General features: G+C 41.1%; 1 protein-coding gene across 1 annotated transcript in view; it reads right to left on the reverse strand.

Annotated features, from left to right (window-relative positions):
- Positions 1-1320: 1320 nt before the first annotated feature.
- The window catches only part of adgra1b (adhesion G protein-coupled receptor A1b), a 182464-nt gene continuing 159782 nt past the window's right edge, over positions 1321-24002 (reverse strand). The window contains exons 16-19 of the mRNA XM_005735107.2: positions 23133-23256; positions 15149-15294; positions 6164-6259; positions 1321-5834 (exon numbers count right to left, since the gene is read on the reverse strand). Coding sequence (XP_005735164.1) covers positions 4421-5834; positions 6164-6259; positions 15149-15294; positions 23133-23256 — 1780 coding nt within the window. The 3' untranslated portion in view covers positions 1321-4420. The remainder of the gene's footprint in view (positions 5835-6163; positions 6260-15148; positions 15295-23132; positions 23257-24002) is intronic.

Below are 24002 nucleotides of genomic sequence, written 5' to 3' on the forward strand. Positions count from 1 at the left end.
TGGTCTGAGAGAAATCAAAGACATTCTTGATTAAGTAAGACAAAGTAAGTCTCTATAAGTCTCTATACACCAGAGGAACATTGTTTACGTGCCATATGTTGTTAGATCTACATGAGAGATAGCGAAAGATAACAGCAATTTTGACACGTGTTAAGAGACAGGCTTACAAAGAGACTCACAAATCATGCCCCTGTTCATATGTACAGTTCTTGCATCATGATACAAGCCCCTCAGTAAAATCTAATTGTACTGCATGTATGGTTTCCGTACCATACATGAAGCGTATTTCTTTGCAGGGGCACATAAGCATTTCTCTTCACATCTCCTGCTCTTCTTCTTTGGCTAATACTCCTACTTATAGGCCTATCTATTACAACAGGAAATTAAAACACTGTTAATTGTATCATAAACACACATCTGTGTTGCTAAAATCAGATTAATTTTTAATGAAACAGCTGCCTCCCTGGGCCAATTTCTCCCTTTGCCAAACCACCATGGCCTCACCTACCACGGCCTTCAGTCTTCAAGCCTCACGGTGAATCATCCATGTGCTTTATTGACTCTTTGTTGAGCACTTAAAAAAACACACACACACTTATTTATTCAAAGACACGGGCAAGCGTCATATACAAGGATGGCAGCTACTCATTTGGCACTGCAGCACACAAAATAATTTGGTTTCTTTAAAAGATAGAGGCTCGAGACATCCATTACTCACCTTTCATAACACCCTGCAGTACTCATGTTAAGCCTGGGTCCTCACAGCCAACAGAGAAGGAGATTGGGGGTTTGATATTTCACATGGCTTTCAGTCACACGAATAATCTGATGGTTGTGAGGCTGAAGAGAGAGCTGTGTGGCCTTGGGAAAGAAAAAAAAATCCAGCTGCATATTAAATGTGCTCAGGCGTTTCACGGCCTGTCAAATCAGGGTGCCGTTTGTGATGCGCAGAAGACACAGTGTCTCATTTCCTGCAAGATATGTGCACGTGCAGATGCCTGTGCATGTATGTGGACAAAAGTCTGGGCATGCACCACACACACTCGCACAGCAGCAGCAGCAGCAGGAACAGCAGTCAAGCCTGTTATCACTTGATTCCTCCCCCATGGTGAGTCCAAAAGACATCTCAATTTTCATCACGCTGGCAGAAGTTATAAAAGAGAATTATGAAGAAGAAGAAGAAGAAGAAGAAGAGGGAAAAAACAGGCTTTTGCGATCACTTGGATTCATATTCACATATGTTAAATGCACTTTCACACACATACACACAGGTGGCAGGCACACAAACACAAAGCCAAAGACGCGCTCGTCCGTTGCATGGTGAAAAAATACATTTATTGGAATCTGTGTCAATGTAGAAAAAATTGAAAACTGGCTTTAGGTTTTGTCACAGTACCACAGGTGAATATTCCAGCAGGCGCCTGGTGAGCCGAAACGAAGCCAGCTAGCTTGTTTGGGGCAGTACATCTGTTACTGATGGCGACAGAGAAGGTGGCCTATGGCGGCCTGTGATACCAAACACACCGTCTCACAGACACTGAAAAGCTCGGGCTGCTCCTAAGACACACCACCAGCAAATGCACATGTTGTACAGCAATTAACCTAGACCGATGTTCTCTCGGTTTAATGTGGGATGATTTCGTTGTGATACTGTTACAAATCCCTTTCCAATAACTATAAAGCCAGGGCCGCTGGCTGCTAGCATCCAAGGTGGCTCAAAGGAGCTTGTATTGTATGATCAATTGTGGGCCAATGTTTTATAACCCATAAGCTGAACCCATAACATCCCATTTTGTCCCAGTCCCTGGCAATAACTCCAATGGCCCTGTGCAAAGCTATGAGGTTCATGCATCATCTTTGATGTCTACCATTGCCTTCCTTTACTGTTCAAAGCCTTGCCATTCAACCAGAAGGACTGTCACATTAATATTTTGCTTTCTTTCTCTGAATTTCTTTCCTTAATTCAGGTCTGTCTGAACAAGCACTTCTATTATAACGACACCGTAAGTGACAAATACTATTCTGGCAGGCCAAACGTTATAATGGGTAGTGCATTTCTATTTCTGATATGACAGGATAAGTCTCACAACACACGGCGAGTCTGCATACTTTATGAAGTCGACAGAAAAAAAAGGCATTTGAAAACAAAAAGGACATTTCTAAACTCAGATACTGAGCATTATAACACTGAGAGGTCAGTTTTTTCCCATACAACTTTCTTTTACATAGACTTATTTTATTCTTAAATATCTTAAATCTCATAAAAAATAATTCATCAGAAACCAATTCTATATACACCGACAAAAAGTGCACGAGATGGATAGAGAGGTGGTGCGCATGCTGAGGTGGTTTCGCGAGAGTGGGCTTTGCTGTGAGATTATGCTTTGGATGTTGTTTTTTTTATGAAGTGTTGGCTGGTCTGATGAAATGTATGATTTGTTTTGTCTGGAGCATTGTATTAAATACTATCATTCATAAAACAAACAAGCGCTTCTAAATCAACACGGAGACTCTTTTGGCTTCTCTTTCGAGAGGCAATTCTTCAAAGAGAGTGTGACCTTCACGGTTTAAAAAAAACAAAAAAAGAAATGATCCACATTTCATCTGTTAGCAGTCCTGACAAAAGCTGTCACCAAAGCAGGACATATGATTTTACTGACTGGACTCCTGAATAAATGTAAGAATAAAGGGATAGCTTATGCTTTATCTTATTTTCTGTAATACATATATTGTTACAATGTCAAAAGCAATCTTGAAACCTCTCTAAATGTTTTTTTTCTAGTGTCGACTCTGTTTGATTCAGTGAGGGGGGTATCAGCTTTGGCTGTTACTTTTGGCCACACATGTGCTGTTTCTGAAGGGCAACCAATCAGGAGAAAACTGGGTGTTCTGGGCTAAAGCAGTTGCCCAGAAATAACTGCACTAAAGCCTGGTATAAGATAAAGAAGGATTCATTTAAACTATGAATCTTGCAAAGATGACTCTAAGATTGAAGATTAAAAAAAAAACTATGAAGCTGTAAATGAGCATAATGGGTCCTTTTTAAAGTGATGCAACATGAAGGTCACAAGAGCCAAATAGTACTGTTGAGAAGTGAAATAATCCACAAGTGCTTCAAAAAAGGACACATGGCAAGCTGCATTGGGTCGAGTCAAATGATATGTCTGTGGAAAGGCATTCATTTACACCATTAAAACACAGCTACATATAAGCATGCATGCGTTGGAGCTTTTATAAGGCAAATTATAAATTTATAAAACACAACAGGGCCGAATTTGCTCTGGTGCCTGCCATGTATCATTTTTTTGGCTTCGGCCAATGTCGGGTGAGTCTGAAATATTTTATTAGCATTTTAATAGGAGGGAAAATTGCAGGACGCTGGGCTGGTTTCCCAAAGTTATGTTGATGCAGCTTGCTGTTATTGTTGTTGCTGTTTTTTTTTTTTCTAGATTGATTGTACAGAGAAACATAAGCTGATGTGATACCGTCACATGAAGCGTGTGCAAACTGAGCTGAATGGAATAAAAACCAGCACACCGGTTTGGCAATGAACTTTGCTGTGAGGACCTGGCTCTTTATGGCACAATGGATCCAATGACTCACTGACAGTAACTTTCTACACACAATGCTGTTGCTGCTGATGTGCCGTTATTCTCTCCAGAACAGAAAAGAAAAAGAAACACAACAGTGAAGACATCATATAGACAGCACGATCAATACTGACCTGGATAAGAGGATGTTTAATTTCACTTCTCTTTTTCTGTTGCTTTGAATTTTCACAACTTAACTGGCATCCACACATCTCTTGTAAGCAACAGTATCTTTATATATATTTATATATATTTCTTTTTTTTAGAAAACTCTAGTAGATATTCACAGTTGCTTGACCGAATGGCAAAAATACCCATGAAGTCTAAAACTGCTGGTTTAGTTGTCTAAAACATGGATGCCAAGAAGTTCTTTTAAGTACTGGAGGTTCACTGTCATCAGAGACTATTTGACGTGTTTCAAAGTGTAAAAAATATCTTGCAGCGTGTTGCCTTTGAGCGTTAACACACACAAATTCATACGTACAACCATTCATTTTCTTGTATATATAGAGAGAGATAGATCTGTAGTAATATGGAACAGTGGCGACACCTTCGATTACATCTGAAGGCGCCATGCGACACACGTTTTCACAAATTCATTGTGATGGAAGAAATTCGGTTTCTGTCAGTGGATGCCCCCTGAAGGAGAGCGTTCAAATGGAATTCTGTACAGTAAAACAGCACACATAAAATCAAGAGGACATTAAAATAAAAAAATATCCCACGCTGATTGTGATGTTTTAAAATGTTATACAATTCTTTGTTTTTTTATTATCCTAGAAGGGGAAGCAGGAATGCTGCCTGCATCCCCTCTTCTCAGTCTTCCCACACTACACAGTAGTTTCATTCTTCCAGGGTCCAGTGCGTATATTTCCTGTGCTGTCTGACGTGTAGAGGAGACCCTCATGCAGGCTCCCCTTTAGAATCCCGTTCTGATTGGGCGGGTTCTGAGGGTAAGATTGTCTGCGCGGGGCGTGCATTTCCAAATGGTGATGTGTTGCCACGGGGTCCTCCTCAGCCACTTTGCCGCAGCCGCACAGGAAGACGCCCGTGTCTCCTGCTTCTGCCGGGCACAGAGAAGGGAAAAGGTCTGCCTTGGCACAGCAGATGTGCCTGTGGCAGGGATTATGGCATGCCAGGGACTCTGCAGCAGCGTGGCATGTGTGATGCACGTCATGGTGGCCTTCGTGGGCCAGGTGTGGACAGATGTGGGCGTGGCGCTCGTGTGTGCTGTGGGGGCTGTCAGTGTGTAAGCTGTGCACGCTGCCTCCATCCACACTAGAGGGGATGTGATAGGCGTACTCCCTCTCACTCCCCGCTCCACAAGCACCGGCCCCATCCCTGCGGCTGAGATGTCGGCCTTTAGTCCTGGCACTGCTCTTTAGGCAGGGGTGCAACTGGATCCCCGGCCGGTAACCCTCCGGGTCAGCGTGCAGCAGCACATGCGTGGCCGCGGGCTCTTCTTCCATAAGCTGCTGGCTGTGCAGTGCGGCACAGCACGGCGTCACTGGCGCTAGACACGTCATGTGATTTTGTGAGGAAGGAAGGGCAGCGTGTTTACAGTGAGCTAAGCTGCCATGGCCACAGCTTAGAGCTTTAGCCTGACAAGGTGAGTCATGGTGGCAGTGGCTGTGGCCGTGGCCGTGCCCGGGGGTATCTCCGTTCACGTTGACTTTGGGCCGCGTTTGAGCGGGCGCGGGGGCACCAGAGGAGGCGTCGGCGCTTCGTCCAGGACAGCAGGAACACCAGCAATGCCAAACATCGTCCCGCTTGGCACAGTGATGGATGAGGACGAAGAGGCCGAGGGTGACGGAGAAGGCACCATAAAGGCAGCTGAAGATCATGTCCAGGAAGTGGCCCTGTGACACAGCTAGTGCCCCAAAAGTCCAGGTTGCCAGGAAGAGGAATAGGGTGAAGGCCGCTGTTCTTAACTGAGCCTTGAAGGAGTGCTCGTTGGCCAGCAGCGCGGGGTTGATGGGAATGCCAGGGCAGCCGGCGGGGCAGTGGCTCCCGCTGGGCGGTGGAGCCAGGGCTCCGGGCTCGGCTCCCTGGTGGCAGTGTGTCGGCACATCGACAGCAGCCAGCCTCTGCTGCTCCTCCGTCAGTTGCTTGAGCTCGTACTTCTTTTCAGGGTGTCGCCGTAGCTGGATGAATGTGCAGAGGAAATAGATGCACGTGACCAGGACGATGAAAGCTACGGGGCCAAAGAATGCTCCCAGACTGGGCTCCCACGCCATCCAGCAGCTGCAACACACACAAACACACCACTGCACTTTAATACCATAAGAAATATGGAACAATTCAAAGTTTACTTTCTGTTTGTAATCAAATGGTTACCTTCATAAAGTCACATCATCTTTATGTGTTTACTGAGAAGAGAGTAACTAAATGAAATACACATCCACCAAAGGGAGCATACGCTTGTGTCTATGTATACACCCGTCTAACAGCGTTTAAAGAAGATTAAATCAAATTTAATTTTTGGGAGTAAAACATAAAAAAACTCTTTATTTGCATAACAATGTGAAACATCATCTCAGACTGACTCAGGAAGAAGCAAATCTAGGACTTACTACAGCGCTTGCTCCCTGCTGCCATAGTTGTCTATATTGACAGCTGCCGTGACCCCGCAGATGATGAGGGGCACTCCACCGCTGACTAGATAAAATCTTTGAGGGTAATGGGGGGGGGGGGGGGGTAAAAAGAGAGAGTGAGACAGGGTCAGTAGGGCAAGAATATCAAAGTTGGAAGTGGAAAGACATTTACAAATCCTGTGTCACACATGTGGATTATAAAAAGACACTGTCAAAATAAGACTTCAGGAAGATTAAAAAAGCTGTCAAAGAAGGTGACAGATGAAAGATGCTGACTTGTGCTGTGAATGGACTGGTTACCACAGCAGATGGACACACACATTTGATTTGGCAGCTTTTTTTTTTCTTTTAAACACCACGTGAGAATTTGTCTCTCTTGGGAAAGCTTTTCTGTTTTGGGACAAATGTGTTAACCACTACAGTATGGAGCCACTGGTGAATGCAGCTTTATGAGTGTTTTAAAATAAATGAATGAACAAAGATCAATGATGTGTGATTGGAACTTGTCGGTGTGCCTGTGAACACACTCCATGGGAGGAATCGCCACCTACAATTTGTTTTCTTTGCCACAAATCAAAGTGTAAATTTTCCTATATAAACAAATCTGTTTTCCCGGCGATAAACTTGTCAGTGCTCATTTAGGGCATCTGCTATTCATCAGAGCACCGAATATGGAAAGAGAGTGCGGATTTAATAGGAAAGGGATGGCGGACTTATCAAAACTGGCTTATCAGACATACAGAAAACGGATTGTATGCTCGACTTCAGCTTTCATTATCATAAAGAGGGCAGGTCACTTAATAGACAAAATGAAAAAAACACTACACAACAATGAAGCACAGAGTTATACAGCTAAGTGTCAGTTATTTTCGCTTTCATAGCAACAACCCCAGAAATACAGCATTCGTGTTATGTTGTAAGCCACCAAGAAATTTAGCAGAACTACCTTTAATTTTAACACGTGTTTTAAGTGAATTAGCTCTGACCTCACTTGCCAACATAGCTGATGTAATGGCAGTTTATCCAATTAAATCAAGACTATATAAGGCTAGCTGGAGAAAAAAAAACCCAAACAAACAATAATATCAATGGGAGAAAGATGTGAAGCGGAACTAATAAAGTATGATCTTAACAACAGTGCATTATGCCCCTAGGTATTACCATGTTTAATTCTGTTTACTTTGTGTCGGATTAAATGTTCTCAAGGATGATATTCTAATGTTAACCGCAGATTATTCGGTGCTTTTTTTCCCCTCTCCTTGATCTTTCACATGTCAGCTACACTTATGCATGCGCACGGCAGGTATGTGAACCATGAAACTTGCATTGCAACAGTATATTACGATCCGTCAAGACTTCGGCGCAGAAACAAAGCTAATCCCCCAGCAGCTTCCTGTCCTTGGCTTTCCCTCCACTGTCATGCTATACAACAGTATGCTATTTCCTCTTCCTTCCTGTTCAATCTTAGCCTCTGTCATTACTCTAACCTTTCCACCACTCCATCTTCCTCCGTCTTCATCCTCAGTTTCCTCCCTTCCACCCCTTCTTACTGTGGCTCTCTCTCTCTCTCTGTCGCTCTCCCTTCCAATCGTTACTCCGTCACACAGCAGCCGTTCTGAAAATTCAATTACAATCAAGATGTTTGTCTGGGCTGGTCGGTGAGGGGTGGCTGGAGGTGAGGCAAAGACAGGGGGTTTTCGGGGGGAGCATTACTGGCCTGTCACTGTCTGTGTGAGTGGAACGGTTCTCCCGGGGGACCCTGCTCCAGCAGAAAGCCATTTACACACCCGTCAGCTAGATAAGCATAAATGAGAAGAGCTAGTAGATGTTAAAGCACCCAGCACTTTATAACCCTCATTCCCCTTTTATCCCTTCTAGGAAAGCCAGCATGTGTTTCCTTAAGACATGGTCCCAAGTGAAGCACATGTACAGAACATGCAGAAACTGTATCGAGAGCGTGAGATATATTTCATTCTACTTGCTGCCTCGTTTTTATTCGAAAAGGTCTACCGCATTAAAATTCTTGCTAATGCACCCATTCTAATATGAATATGCACATAAAATCCTGCCCCCCTTGAATGCACTCATCCTCTTTGTTGGCCAATCTACTTTTTTAAAAAAGCCTTCAAACTCAAACAAAACTGTGTATGCAGTCTTGTGCTTTTGAGTGAGTTTAGGAACAGCAATCATCTGATATAAATAGACCCTAAAGTGCCTTTTAGTCAGTAGCTACAGCAACTCCTCTTTTTGTTCCTATGCTTATGCACTATCTTCTGTTTTTATGACTGTGCACTGTCCTTTCTCTGGACCCTGTCCAGGATATACATAGCACAGCTGGGGACAACTGATGGTCATATTCAGCTCCAGCAGAGGGCAAGGGCTTTGGAGTAAAGCTGGAGGATGGAACATTAAGGCATAAATTTGGCATTAACCACAGTCCTGCAGGTCTGAATTCTCTTTAATGGGCAAAGTAAGCTGAATGAAGTGACAGTTCAACACTTTGGGAAATATACTCATTAGCTTACTTGCCAAGAGTTAAATGCACAGATTTATGCAAAGATTGATGCCACAGCCAAAAGAAAGCTGTGCCAGCTACCACAGCTTAGCATAAGGATCGCAAACAGAATAAAAACAACTCACAAAATAACACTCAAGGTTCTCAGTCATCCAGGCCATTGTAGTCTAAAGAGCTTGGAAAGAAAAGCGTCTGGACTTCTTTAAGTTGCTTGAACACATTTCACCTCTCATCCGAGAAGCTTCTTCAGTTCTAGGGTCAAATGGTGGAGAGCCCCAGATTTAAACCCAGTGGGAGTAACCCCCCAAGAGGGACAAAAGGACCCCTAATGATCCTCTACTTAATCACATGAGCCAAGGTGTGAAAACGAGTGTAGGTCACAATTAGCCAAGGTTTCGGGTGAGCTCATTGTGAAACCTAGCCCCACCCTATCACGTCCAGATGCTTTTATTTCCAAGCGCCTTAGATAACACTCAAGCAAAAACTCTGAACAGTCTATGTTAATTTCAAGTAGTCTTTTTCAAAGAAAGATGTTCTTCCATATACCATTTTATTTTCTGATACATTTTTTGCTACTTTTATCATGTGACAACAGCTTTGAGACACTGTCACAAATAAGAGGAAGCCTTAAAATCCCCCCTTAATCATAAAACTAACAGAGGACAGAACAAAGTCTGCAAATCACTTTGTTCAAAGCCTAAAAGAAGCACACGCAGAGACTTCTCCAAAAATCACAACACAACTTTATGTAGGTTAAGTGTAGCCGGATTCACTTTGCTCTGAAACTTCACATCTATTAAAAATGTGTGGTAGTCTTCTCATTCAAAATAATTATGCCCCAAATGCTGAATTTGATCAAATTCTGGTCAAAATCTTGTCAAAAACAAAAATAAACTTGACTGGTATACACTTTATACCAATCATACTTTCCTTAATGATTAATTATTTGAATAAACAAACATTTGATTTTATTTCAGTTGCAGTTTATTCAAAATTATTGCTTCATATTTATGAAGGCAAAGAATCACTTTTTGTTGGAGTTAAAGTATCAGAATTTCAGGAGCGGGACCACGCCTCCAAACACGCTCCTTCCGGTTCTCATCTATATATGTCCCCCCAGTTCTACAAGCCGTAGTTCTCGTTTACCTGCCCCACCCTCCCTTCCCTTTTCAATTCTTTAACTTCTTCACTTCTATTTAATACACGGGGATCTGCCAGGCCCGGGAGCTGCCGCCAGGCCCCTTCGAGGCCTTCCCCAAACTGCAGCTTAATTCATATCCAAGCCCTTCACCTTTATCTACTAAAACGCTATCAAACCTCAAATGAGGACGTGGGCCCAGCGAGTGAAAGTGCTCTTTAAACAGTTCATTAATCACCTGCAGCATCATACAGCAGCAGGATCCATGTGTGTGTCTCCAAAACAACAGTTTTGCACATATACACTTTACAACACTTTGCAAATATTGTAAGATTTTGTAAATTATATTTCATGTCACTAATCAAAACACATGGATGATATAATTGCAAAGAGCATCGTATTCTTTTCTCTATTTGAGAGAGGTGAGCTGCCAAAGGCTACAGTCGCTTAATTTGTTACCCGGTGGTTTTCCTCGGGTCGAGTATTGAGCACCATCATAATTGCTGGGACATTTTCCTTTCTAAAGTCACAAATAGTTTTCTGTCATGTCTAGTTTTCCACACAGTTTCAGTTTTAGAGTTTCACTGTAGGCTATTTGCAGCAGAGATATTTTTAGGTCTATGGATGCTTCCCAAGTAGATATAGAACATGACCTCTCAGCAAAGTACCCACTAAAATATAACTAACGCCTTCTTGGTACCATAAATTACTGTAACTGATAATTATACATGACACACAGACAGTAGATTAAAGTTGTTTTGGTTTATCTATTTATTTGGGTTATTTAGGGACTTGATGGGTGACCTTTTCCCTTTAAAACACACTGCAGCATCTCATGTGCTGGTTATATTTTAATTGTTTGTCCATCTAAATTAATATGAATAAATTTTAACTACTGTAAAAAGATTTAAATGAGTATTACAATACATTACATAATACATTACCTTAGATTTCTCCCTTGTTTCCTGCCATACATGTAGTGTTATTTTACACTTACATGACTGCACTTGTCATGTGAGTTTTCTTTTTGATATCACTGACACCGACGGCTGGTATAAGAAGTTTTTATCAATAATTGTCAGATATTTGATGGAGATTCTATAGTGAATCCTCTGTTAAGTTTTAGAGGAAAGATCAGCACTCATCACTCTGGATCGGTGTTAGTTAATAGCAAAAACAGAGGCGTTTAAGGTGTGCGGTCCAACATGGTGTGGCAGATTTTTGACAGGGGTCGGTGTAATGGTCGGCTGGATATGCCATCAGATGCTGTCAAGAGTGGAAAGACGGGAAAAGAGGTAGATGAGGAGAAATAGGTGGGTTGTTGGGAGGGGAGAGAAATTGATTTGTCTCCAGCTGCTAAGTCTCATTGCATGAGCCTGTCTGACGGGGAGCATTACAGTCAATCACTGTGGATCAACTTGACTGCTGTGCCACACAATCCCCCCGTCTGCCCCCAGACAAATTATCTCATTCACAAGCAGTGCATGATGGGAGAGCCTCCAGAACATTCCATATTAAACCCCTGAATCACGCAGGTGTCTGAGGATTTGCTTTGCAAGGAAAGTGCTGCTTATAGGTTGAGGGGATCCTTATCTTAGTGGCGTCCGTATCCTCAGACTTTCAGCGACTCGTCAGGAATACGTTATTGAGAGATTCGAATTTTAATAATGTCAGACATATGAATCTGCCCCTTTATAAATTTTCCAGATATTAGTTTCGGGTGGTATGGGCAATAAATGCCCATGAGAGTGCTATATTCGTCATAATAATCCTTTTAAACCACCCCACAGACAGCGATTCTAAAAGCACGTAAGGTGTTGCAGCAGGGTTCATATCCAGTGCAGCTCCACATGTTCAAATCATTTTCTAGTTTGGGGTCGTCTGCTGTATCTCCTGCAAAATATTCTGAAAAGTTCAAGAAAATTCATGCAACTGAAATTTCCCAGCGGGCTTTAAGAAAATGACAGATTAAATGACAAACATACATTTGCTACGGTCTGCCCCCTGTTTGCCTCTCTGTTGCTGCTCTGAAACCTTCCTCTAACAGGATTTCTCATTGAAGCTCCAGCAGCTTCTGCAGCACGGTTGCAATGTGCTGAAGAGCTCACACAGCACCTTCTCACCGCAGAGGAGGAGCGCCGCATGGGTCCAAAAAATGATCCTCTTAAATGTGCCAAATGTTAGGCGTAAGCAGTAAAGTAATAAAACGAAGAAGTAGGGGGAAAAAAAACAACACAAATAGGAGAAATTTAATCTGATGTGCGCGTGTCTAAGTGAAGAGGAGTTAAAGGGTTAAAAAGCTAAATACATTTAGATTTTTGATAAAGCTTCTGGCTCAGTGGCCTCCTGGGTGACTGCGGTAATTAGTAAAAGCACTGGAGGTGATGCTATGGTGAAGGGCTTTAGTCAATTACTTCTCCGTCCTTCCTTCTCCTCCTCACATTCACCTGCACTCCCTCCTACTTACTAAACCTTTAAGTGTGGAAGGAAAGCTCACACAAAATAACCGAAAGTACACTGTGTTTTCACTAATCTATAAAAAAATCTATAAAAAGGCAAAACATGATGTCTCAGGTTATTTTGAAATGCCTATTAATGAACAGCTAACAAAGGTTTGTGTTGTGTTGATTTACATAGATTCTGAACTGCAGCTATCAAATTGTCGATGTTGTCAGACCTCAGTTTAGTCAATGCTGCGTTCTCGTGTCTGCCATTTGGAGCGGCTGACATAGTAGTTTTTAATCCAATAAAACTACTTTAACAAAGTATTTTAAGTATGAATGGTTATTTCAAAATTAAGTATTTAAACAACTTGCCAATAATGTTATAACTTATAACAGAAAGCAGCTGTTTCTGTATCACCTTAACCATTGTGTTGTCCTCGGGTCAAAAATGACCCCTAGGTGTGTGGCAAACAAGAACTCAATATCCCCGTGGGAATCCCGAGGACGACACAAGGGAGCTGCAGGTGCTTTAAACAAATCAAGTCAATGCTGACTCTTGTCTTCACATAGGAACCAAACCCTTGCCTCTTAGGTGAAACTCCATTGATTAACCTGTAACACTGCCTGCGTTTTGTTTGTCACAGTTGTTCATACTGTCCGTGATTCCCGATATACATAAATATTATGAAGAAGTATAACAGGCAGTGTTACAGGTCAATTTCTTTTTTCAATGTTTATTTGAATTATGTCACAATCCTTATGTTTGTGTTTTTACAATTAATAAAGTACATTACAAATACACTTAGATATTCACCAGTGTTTCTGGGCTAGAGATTACAAGACTGCGGCGGTGACTGCAATGATTCTAGCAAACAGATCAAAACACTTTCTGGTCAGTCTGCTATAGTTCAGCGAGGCTGTTTCTTAATGTCCTGAAAATATCAGGCAAGTTGATTAGCCAGACAAGCTCAGTGGGGAAATTCAGGAAATGCCCTACTGAGAGCTGCTGATGACTGACGGTATACTACATATTCATATTAACCTTGAATGTCACCCCTAACAACAACCTCTATCCATTTTAAGTGGTCTCTCTTCAGGAAATTGGCTGATTACAAGGAATTTAAAGTTCTCTAATCAGTGGTTTATCAGTTTTCACATAAAGTCACTCCTTACTATTCAACACCCAAGACATGTGGGAGAAATCAATAAGGTGATGCAAAGTGTATCAACAGAAAGTCTTGATAGCCATCTCGCTGTTGATGTTGAATAATGCAAACCAACTGGGGTTTTATTTTCATATAAATTATGCAACACTTGCATGACAGTTTCTCCCCTTTGAAACACCTGAGCCTAAACTAGTGTGAGACACAAAAATGCAAAAGTTTACTCCACAGTAAAGTCCACGTAGCTCACACGTGCCCAAGGGAATGGCTGAGTAATCTGACAAACACATATTTAGCTATTTAAAAGCCACTAAGAATTTTATTCTGTGTCCATGTCAAGCTAGCAATAGTCATTATCCCACCAACTCAAAGGGTATGAAGCAGCGGTCTCCAACCATTTTTGCGCCACTGACACTTTATGTCCGACAATATTTTCACGGACCGGCCTTTAAGGTGTCGTGGATAAAACCAGTACCGGTAACAAAAAAAGGAAGATTTATTCATAACACACGGGGAAAGACCCAGAGAAACTGAGTTAATGATAAAACCGATTAAAAACAATAATGATAAAAAAACGATAAAAACCCTGAAAACCATAAATTTCACACCTGAGCCTCAACTCTCACGGCCCGGTACCGAACGATTCACAGACAGGCCCGGAGGTTGGGGACCGCTGGTATAGAGGATGCTATGTTGCTAACTCTGCAAAGTTAGCTTATCAGAAATATGCCACATATTGTTAGCTGTTAGCTTTAGTAGGTGCATGAAGGTACTTATCCATAGTTTCTTACAAATCACTGTACTGCTGACAATGGGAAACTGGCAAAAGGTTTTCTTCCACCTATAAAGCCAGTGGAAAAAAAAACTGTTTGTGAAAAACTACTTCTCACTCCGAAGTGAAAGTCCTGGTCTACCACTGCCTCCATCTGTTAGCAAGTTTATGTTATGGTGTGACTTTGTTGTTCTAACAACTGTGAAAGCTAATGTGCGAAATCCTCAAAGTCACACAATATTGGGAGTAAATATAAATCTATTTATGAAGTGCTTTTCCAGCCTTGCTGATCAGTCAAAGAGCTTTAGATTACAAGCCACATTTAACCACGCATTGATACAGCGTTTTACTCTATATAGTTTAAGCCCTTTATCGGCCTTACATCCATGGCCCTTTAGAATCATCAGTCAAGCCAATAGTTGTGTTTTTAGTCAGTGGGAGGAAACTGGACCACCTGGAGGAAACCTATGAGGGCACAGGGAAAAACTCCATACAAAAAGATGAGTAGAAACCAAATCAACAGTGCTAATCATTGTATAGTGCGCCACACATAAAATAGACAACACAATATAAGACCCAGGGGTCTGGGGCAGGACCCTTATAACTGAGTATATCGATCATCGCTGTATTTGTATTTTTACTCATCTGAAGACTTCTTTCATCAAAATGTGAATGCATAAACCTACTATGACAGTATATCTCAGCCTCGGTCAAGTTGTGTATATACAAAAAAATGAAATAAGAAAGCAAATAACTGCGCAGTGAACCGTCCTTGGCCTCTAAAGGCACACATGAAGCAATCAAAAAAGACCAAAGAAAAGTACCACACACACACACACACACACAAACACATATGTGCGCACAAATGTTTATGAACTTTCTGTTGAGCGGCATTCAGGGTTGGGAAGGGTTGCGAGGACATCTGTGCTTACCTCAACAGGGGCTGTTTAGGGCGCGGAGGCGGGTCACTGTCTTGACTCTGTGGAGGCTTCTTGGTCACCTGTTTATAAATGTTCCTCGCCGTCACCCCGAGCCACAGCATGGTTGACAAAGACGAGTAGTGCAGCACGACCCCGACCTGAGATTGGGTGACGGAGGGTGCATCAAGTTACTTCTTTGACTTTGCTGAACTTTTGCTTATACATTATACTGTAAAGTGTGTCTCTGTGAAAAATGTCAGACTTCATTATATCCCTGTAACTCAAAGAAGAAAAGTGTTCAGGATGAGCTGCCACTCCTCTTGAGAAAATAACCATCAATGTCACTCCAAGGGTGTCTCCACAGACGTTTTCCTTAAAGACCTGGCTGCTTTGTGTTATCCTCCACTAAAAGACAATAGTAGAATGACGGAAAGACAGGTTCAAAAAGTGCTATTGAATCATCAAGGTTGTCTAGGATAAGAGCAGCATAGTGAGGTTATACTGGTGGATACTGAGCAGCTCCTTATCAGTTGAGTTAGAGGACATGAGGTGTGCACCGTGAATAACAAACCTGAATATAAATGTCAGTCACGTTGACAACTATCAGCGTGTGATTGTTTTTCCAAAAACGCACTGTACACATATCTCCGTTCCTCGTGTTTTAATATTCATGAATTATATTTGAATGGGGAAACTAATCTAACTTTGTTTAAAAGCTTTGCTAGCTCACAGACAGAGAGCATAGACATGACAGTTGCAAAAAAAGACAGAAAGGAGAATGGATACAGAAGATTAAAATGCACTGAGCCTTTTCTTCAACCAGTCAGTGCGTTCATGATGTACTGGCAACCTGAGGTACCCAATCAAATGGCTTCTCTCCAGCACGAAAGGCCTAGAGACTCGAGCTACCAGTCCAGATGCTAATTGGAAGCGTCCTTGAGCTGGTTATAGAGAGCAGAGAGTGGGTGGTAAGTCAATCACAGCTTCAGAGTCCACACTCTTCAGAGCTTCATTAGTGCCAAGAACAGACAGAAGGCAAGTGTGTCTTTAAATATGGTTTTAATGGGGGAGGAGGGGGTTCTCATATTAACGTACGGAGCGTGACCTGTGATTGTTACTGGCTGATTAATGTCCTGAATATTGTTTTGCTATTGCAACTGCACGATCAATCAAATGGCAACAAAACTTTAATGTCCAAATCAGCTGAGACAAGTCAGCAATAATAAAGCGACACAGCTATAGTTGCCCATCTGGCAGTTTTTCAAAAAAATCACACACAAGCCGCAGTGGACCAATAGTGTGTGTGTGTGTGTGTGTGTGTGTGTGTGTGTGTGTGTGTGTGTGTGTGTGTGTGTGTGTGTGGTTAAAGAAACCCTATGCTAACATTTGTTTTGATAATAAAGCAGAATTTCTGGTGTCTTTCAGAACCGAAGGTGGTCACAATTATAGCTGTAACCATTGGTGACTGGAGCTATTTGTGACCATCTGTATTCGTTATTGAGTCTGTGAAAGGTGCATCATTTAGACTGGTATATACTTGAGGGACCTGACTTCTAAAAAACACAGCAATATTTTGATATTTGATGTTTTACTATTCAGAGCTGGTGTGTGCTTTCACCTGATGTGCCATTGTTAGCACAGAATCTGGGTAAATACAAAATTTCAGTCAATAATCGGATCAGTGAGCAGCAGCACAATGATCACACAGTTAACAAAACAGAAGCTGGAAGCAGCCCAGGAAGCCTGATCAATGTGTCCCCATTAAAACAGTCACTGCTTCCGTCTCCTCAAATCCCTCTTTTATCTCGTATGGAGATGTTGGTGAGACATGAAAAAATTAACACTTCACAAAAAAAAAAAAAGAGTGGCTTGATTTTGATTCGTCGGCTACTTTCCTCCATACATGTGTGGTCAGTGGAAGAAGAGTAGCAACTTGTCAAAGCACTAGCACATCCTTCTGCAGTACCAGTACACAGTGCAAGAGTGAACCCCAGGATTCTACTAGCTCCTAAACAAAAGCATCATGTGAAATTAATGTTAAATTAATAAGGAATCAGCGTCGTTTTTGTATTCTCACTAATCCTATAAGTGTCTTGTTGAAAAACTAAAGTAATAAATAAACATGTTTTTTCATCCCATAAACCACCATTAATGGTTAATAGAAACATTTATCACAAATGATCATAAATCATTTCTGATTTCGACTTATTTTCACACACATTGTATTTCCTGACCGCAAAACGTTTGACCAGAACTGTATGTAAACTACAGAGTATTTATTTTTTTTATAATTATAATAATTTATTAGACACTCTTTTGTATTAGATGATAGTAAAGGCAAGAAATCTGTTTTTTTCCTTCCCTTCAAGGTGACTGTTGTAAAATATATGACAGAAAATGAGGAAAAGCAGAATTATAAGGCAACAATAATATTGTAAGTCTAGAAAAACACGTGTGCTCTTTATACTTTCTGACTGGAAATCACAATAATCAGTTTCATAGTATTTTTTTCAGTGAACCTAGTCCTTGAAAACTGATTTGAAATTTGAATAAACATTATCATAGTTCTGGAGGGAAAAGAAATGTGGAAAATAACAAGCGATTAAGAATTTTCAATGAACTCTATACTACATTTTTATTTCAGTTAATATTGCCAGATGATCTGTTTTAAAACATTTGGCACAGACTAAAAGTGCGATATTAAAAACTAACTTTAAAGTCTTTTATCTTTTATCACATCTTTGTCATATTGTTTCCAAATTATTTTTGGTAACCAGTCTACTCTAAGCTACAGTATTTATGTACAGGGAAACTTGGGAACAGTCAAAGTAGACCCAATGGAAAAACAAAGCAAAATCACTGCTATAATGTAATGCCCTCTCTCGCTCTCTCTCTCTCTCTCTCTCTCGCTTTCACAGCTTTTGCCATCACAACTAATTTCACAGTGCGGTGCTAATTAGGGAAATCCTCTGTATAGCATCTTTAAGCTGACACTTGGATGTTACCTCAGATCTAGGTCATCCTTAGCCAAGTTCTTTTCTAAATTAATAGGTTATTTAACGCCGGTCACACTCAGTGAACAATCATCTGCGATGTGTAATCCAAATTTTGATGGTCTGAGGTAACATGAGGTAAGTCGACTGGAAACAGTGGTATACTGTATGTCGTTCTCCTGCTTAGCCCGGGCAAGCAGAAAATGTAGTGTGACAGCTAGGGTGTTGCTCAAATCAATGATAAAGCAAGCCTTGTTTGAAGAAAAGATAGAAATTGAGATTAGAGATGACTTTGACTTTGAAGCTGTAAAGACATTGGATGCTGCATAGCGACAGTGCCACAGTGGGTGGAGTAGCGGTGCACGACTGAAGACTGGCATACAGATAGAAGAACAGGCAGACGAGTATGGGATGCAGGTGTGGAAGGAAAAGGAGGGGGGGGGGGGTTGGAGGGGGGATGGGTGAAGACTGGGTGGGGAGTGCGTGCTTGAAGTCTTGCGAGAACTGCCAAATCTAGACTCAGAGCCCCTTGAAGTTGCTTAGTTTGGAGCGAGAGCATGTACTTATTTTTCCTCCTGGGAAGGGAAAGGGGGGTAAGTGTGTGCGTAAGGAGGTTGGCGGGGTGATCGGGGGGTACAGTGAATTTAGCAGGCAATGCGTGTATCCGTGTGTGAATCTGACTGTGTATATGCATCGGGAGATCACACATCTCCTCAAGCATTCCTGTAATTATCCCAAATTGTGTCTGGTGGGGCCTGCCTCGATCCCAGTGGAATTGAAGACAATCTGGGCTCCTTCCCAAATCTGCCAAGAGTGATTTTGCTAGCAGTGATTAGGTAAAGGAGGAGCATCAAAAAGTATTCAAAGGCCCCAGGACAAAGTTGAATAAATGAATGAAAGGTAAGTACGTTAAAAACCAGCGGCAAGGTCAGCTAAATTACACGGCTCCATCAGAAAACTCTGCACTGATATTGTGGGAAAGCAGGAGATTGTGTGTGGCTGCATAAGTAGAATTCAAATAACAACCTTTTTCTAACAAGAAATAGGTTTTTGAAAATAATAACATTATTTCTTGTCCTTTCAAAACATTAAACACTGATGTACAATTCAAGGACAAACCTAAAAAAAAGAGAAAAAAACATTTAGAGGCAACAGATTATTGCAACAAACGCTTAATTTAGTACATTTTAAAATGCTTGGGTATCTAATCGAGTGAAAAACTCAAAACATGGACACACCAGCCAAAGTGCTTGTTTACAATGCCACAACTCAAAATCATATAGAACAATATGCAGCTCATACTAAGTTTAGATGATTTTTTATGCAGATGACACATTCCTCAATATGATTGAACATCATTCATTCTTCTCTCCTCTGAAGCTTGTACTGAATGCTGAAAAGTCAATGTCTCCCAGGCACCTATACACTCAGTGGTACAAAAACTAAATTTCATCCAGCTTTTAAGAAAATGAGGAGTAAATGGCACAGAAACGAAAGATAACAGTTGAATTCTTATAGTGATGTTTCTGTGAGGACCACCATGTTCTTCTGTTAAGAGATGTCTTTGTTCTTACATTGCTGCATGGATAACCTTCAACACTAGGCTATGCTACATGCTAAAAATCTAATTGTGTATTATTTGAAAATATAACTTTGCCTTCATAAGCATTAGAAGAAGATAACCACATTCTCTGTTCATTAAGATCTGCAAAGGGTACATCATTACATCACTTCTCTTCTCAAATTTTAAACCACTATGCATCTGAGCAGTGCAAATAGTTCTGAACTTGATCTAAATTGGACCTTATTCGTAAAATAAACGATAGAAGATTTGAATTTCTTATCCCTGTGGGTGTTTTTTTATGTCAAGTAATCAAAAATGATTTGATGTGCTTCACTAGACAAAAACTAGTTAAGCTACTCTTGTGTCCCTTTCACCATTTCTCTAAGAGTAAAGGGACAAATACCAGCCATTTTGTGTCAGTTACCATCGTACGGGAAGACTTGACGGCTGTGACACAAGTGGTGACTTTTTTTAAGACATGCCTGTCAGCGAGCCTTCTGCTAGACAACTCAAGAAAAGCTGGCTATATTTCAGCAGAGGTAGAGTTGTTACACTATGGAATAGGAGGCCACCTAAAGTGCTTGTGACAGCAGAAGAAGGAGTTGAGTCCCAAATGTGTGATAGCGCACACAAAAAATGGAGCATCGGAGGCCAACTGATCCAAACAAGTAGTGACTGAAGACAGTCTAAACTGTGAGTGAGAAGTAGAAAAGAGGTGTACATCAATCTCTTTGTGGCTACATACAGTAAATGCCCCCCTGCTGAGGTGAACTGACAGTGGGAGATGCTCTGCTCCAGCTGATGTTTCATGCTCACTACTGAGGTCGGTCAAGCTATCAATCAAATGGATAGGAAATCCACAGGGACCATATGGTATTCTAACCATGTAAAAAAGTTAAAGGAGAGACATATTGTTTTTTATTCTCACTTTCATTCTTTCTGACGCTGTCAACTATCGCAAACATCAGAGACACAGTTCAATAACACAGCAATTATGTCAGAAGCCTCTTTGATTTTTCCAGCTTTACAAATTCACATATGTTGACATTTTAATTTAATATTTTTCATGGGCTTCTGTAAAAGTTAGAGAGGGGGATGTTTGATATATTGGACAAAGAGTGTTTAATATGGAGCTGCGAGGCAGGAAGAAAAAAGAAGATTTGCCAATATAGAGAAGGAGGACATGCAGGGGGTTGGTATAACAGAAGGATGTTAGAACAGGGTGAGATGGAGGCAGATGATCCACTGTGGCGATCCCTAAAGAGACCATCCGAAAAAAACAAAGTGATGTATGGAGGAGGCCAGTGAACAACAGTGAGTGTCTACAGCCATCTCTAAAACATGGTGGAGGCTTTGTCATTGTTTTGGCTGCATTTTAGCCAGTGCTGTCTGGGATCTCATCAAAACTAATGGAATTCTGAACACAGGGAAGTGTGGCGATATGTGGATCCACCACGCAAAACCATCTGGAAAACATCTAATTAGTAATGGCTTTATTTTTCAGCATGACACAGAAATGATAAAGTAAAAGTAGAATGCCAGGCAGAGCCTTCAGCTATTTGCGAAACCAGCTCCCAGTTTGGATTCAGGGGACAGACACCCTCTCTACTTTTAAGATTAGGTTCAAAACTTTCCTTTTTGATAAACTGTTTAGTTAGATGACCCTGAATCCTCCCTTAATTTTGTTGAATTAAGGCTTGGTTACTGGGGGCTTCCCATTGAGCACTGAGGGTTTCTTTTTCCCTCACTCTTCTTCATTCTTGATGTGTTTAAACACCACTTTGCATTTAATCATTAGTTAGTACTAAGCTCTGGCTTTCTTCCACAGTGTGTCTTTTGTCCCGTCTCCTTCCCCTCACCCCCAACCGATCATGACAGATGGTTTTGTCTTTCTTTCGAGAAGCCTGCAGAACTATTCCTGCAATCTATCCAAAGAAATTACAAGAAAACTTGCCCAAGTGAGATCAAGTTGTGCGAAGAACAAAGGTGGTCATACTAAATATTGACTTTAAAGCACATTACAATTTCACAAACTCTTTCACAAACTGCATGTCTCTTTACCCCTATTTCCCTTTTTTCATAGCAAAATATAAAGAAACGAGGCGTGGCTCAAGAACTTTGCACAGTACTGTATTAGCTTTATAGTTTCATTTTTGATGTGATTTTATTCAGGTATTTTTTCTGTTTTCAAGTTACAAACTCTGTCAAAAACAGCTACACTCTAAGTTCAAGTAGAGTACCAGAGTGTAGAAAGTGTTATTTAGATTTGTATGCAAGTATTTCAATATGAAAATGCAGTCACTGCTATCCAGGGCCTGTTTCTCTATCTATAGCTAGGCTCAGTGATTGCTGTGATGGTCTCCATTGTCATTCAACTGCCTCACCGTCTTTGGTCCAGCTAACCACATATGATTTACCTAAATCTATGCAACCCTCATCAAGGCTGTAGAGGATAAAAAGGGCTACAGTACCTGCAGGCAGGGACATGCAAGACCCGAGCTCATGAGCAGTGACTGAACTCTAAATCTAAAACACTTTCAATGATGTGAGCTTCAGGACTCATCTAAAAAGCACGCCATATACCAAATTAAAGAATGCCTATACTATAAGATTCCCAATGCCTCAGAGGAGTGAAAACACTTTAAGCATGCAGGGGCCCTCAATTTATCCAGGGACCATAATGCATTCAATATTTTTTACAGTAACCCACAAGCTCGGCAAAAAAACAAAATCTGCGCAGATGTTAGGTTGAGAAAAACACAAATCATGAACCATAAACCATCATACACAAACTTAACACATTACTGCCTTGTCACAGATAGGAGCGCAACATAGCAAACAAGTGTTTCATCAAGCAAATACAAATACTATTCAAACACGTAAAAATCCTGGAGCTTATTTCATTAAGTAATTTAAAAATCCTTTGAAACTGCTTTTACAGTTATTTATGAAGACAGACACGCAATCCACAACAATCATGTTGCATCTCAAGTACACAGACAGGGTGCCTTTAATGAAAAGCGATGTGGTAAATGCAACATTGAAATTTCCATAGAAAAGCATGTTTGTACAAAATGCTATTGACCAGAAAATCTTTTATATGCTAACAATTTCTAAAACATCCACAATGTTTGTGGCACAATGCCCACCACTAACCCCTGGGCAAAAAGAAAGAGACAAAGATAGACAATAGAGAGCCTGCTACTGAGTGCAGTTATGATGGGAAGGCCTGAATCATCCGCACTCACTAGGCCACCACTTTACTAAAAGAGTGACCAGACCATACATGCAGCTGAAGCATGAAAGACACACAAAGCGGGGTTATTGTACATCCACATACTGCACCCAGTGGCCTGGTTGCTGACACCTGAATAGACATTCACAATCAATTTTTTGAAAAGCTTTGAGAGTGGGACGAATGAAAAGGGAATGCACTTACTGCTTGACAGATGATGGGGTATTTGATTCGATTGATGCCGCCAGCAAACACAGCGAAGGTCAGCGCTGTGTGGAAACAGAAGTTGAGCAGCATATGCCATCCCTTCCGACTGATGCGGATTGCACTGCCAAAAAAAAGGTTCAAGGGAAAAAAAATTAGTCGATAAATAGTGATAAATATCATACTGTGAAGAGTTTTGTGGATTACCTTTTGTAAATTTGGTTGAAATTGTGTTACTTTCAGTATTATTTACAAAGGTCAGCATCAGTTTTCTTTATCATTTATCTCCTACCATATATATTAACAGTAAAACCTGGTAGTGCTGTCCATAGAAACCGAGTAGTATAAACAAAGTTTTATATACTTCACTACCAATACACCTGCTGAGTAGCAGATATTTAAATTTTTATTAAAAAAAATAAATCTATTAGCAGAAACATTGTGAGCTATTTGTATTCCTGTCTGAAGACAGTTCCACATTCAGATGGAGGAGCATAGAATTTTACCAGATTTCTCTTGAAGAACTTGGGAAGCACTATCCCAGCCAATCATTATCAACCATACACATAAGATCAGTTGTGGCACCACAGCACCATTCATTCTCAATGAGAAAGGGTATTGCAAGGGTACACTAGAAAAAATGCAACTCAGTTAAATGCTATTCACTTATATAGCACCAAATCACAACAATAGTTGCTTCCAGGTAACATTAATCTGGAAACCCATTAACTACTGTGCTGACTTAGCCTGCAACAGTCAATATTTTGGGGCCTTGGTTTATCCAGAAAGTCACTGTTTACAAATGCAAATACATCTCTAAAAATACTGGCAGTGGCCAGTGGCACCTCTCAGCCTCCAAGTAGATACACC

This window comes from Pundamilia nyererei, unplaced genomic scaffold (assembly GCF_000239375.1).
Source record: "Pundamilia nyererei isolate P.nyererei 1_Seehausen unplaced genomic scaffold, PunNye1.0 scaffold00062, whole genome shotgun sequence".
Taxonomy (NCBI): domain Eukaryota; kingdom Metazoa; phylum Chordata; class Actinopteri; order Cichliformes; family Cichlidae; genus Pundamilia; species Pundamilia nyererei.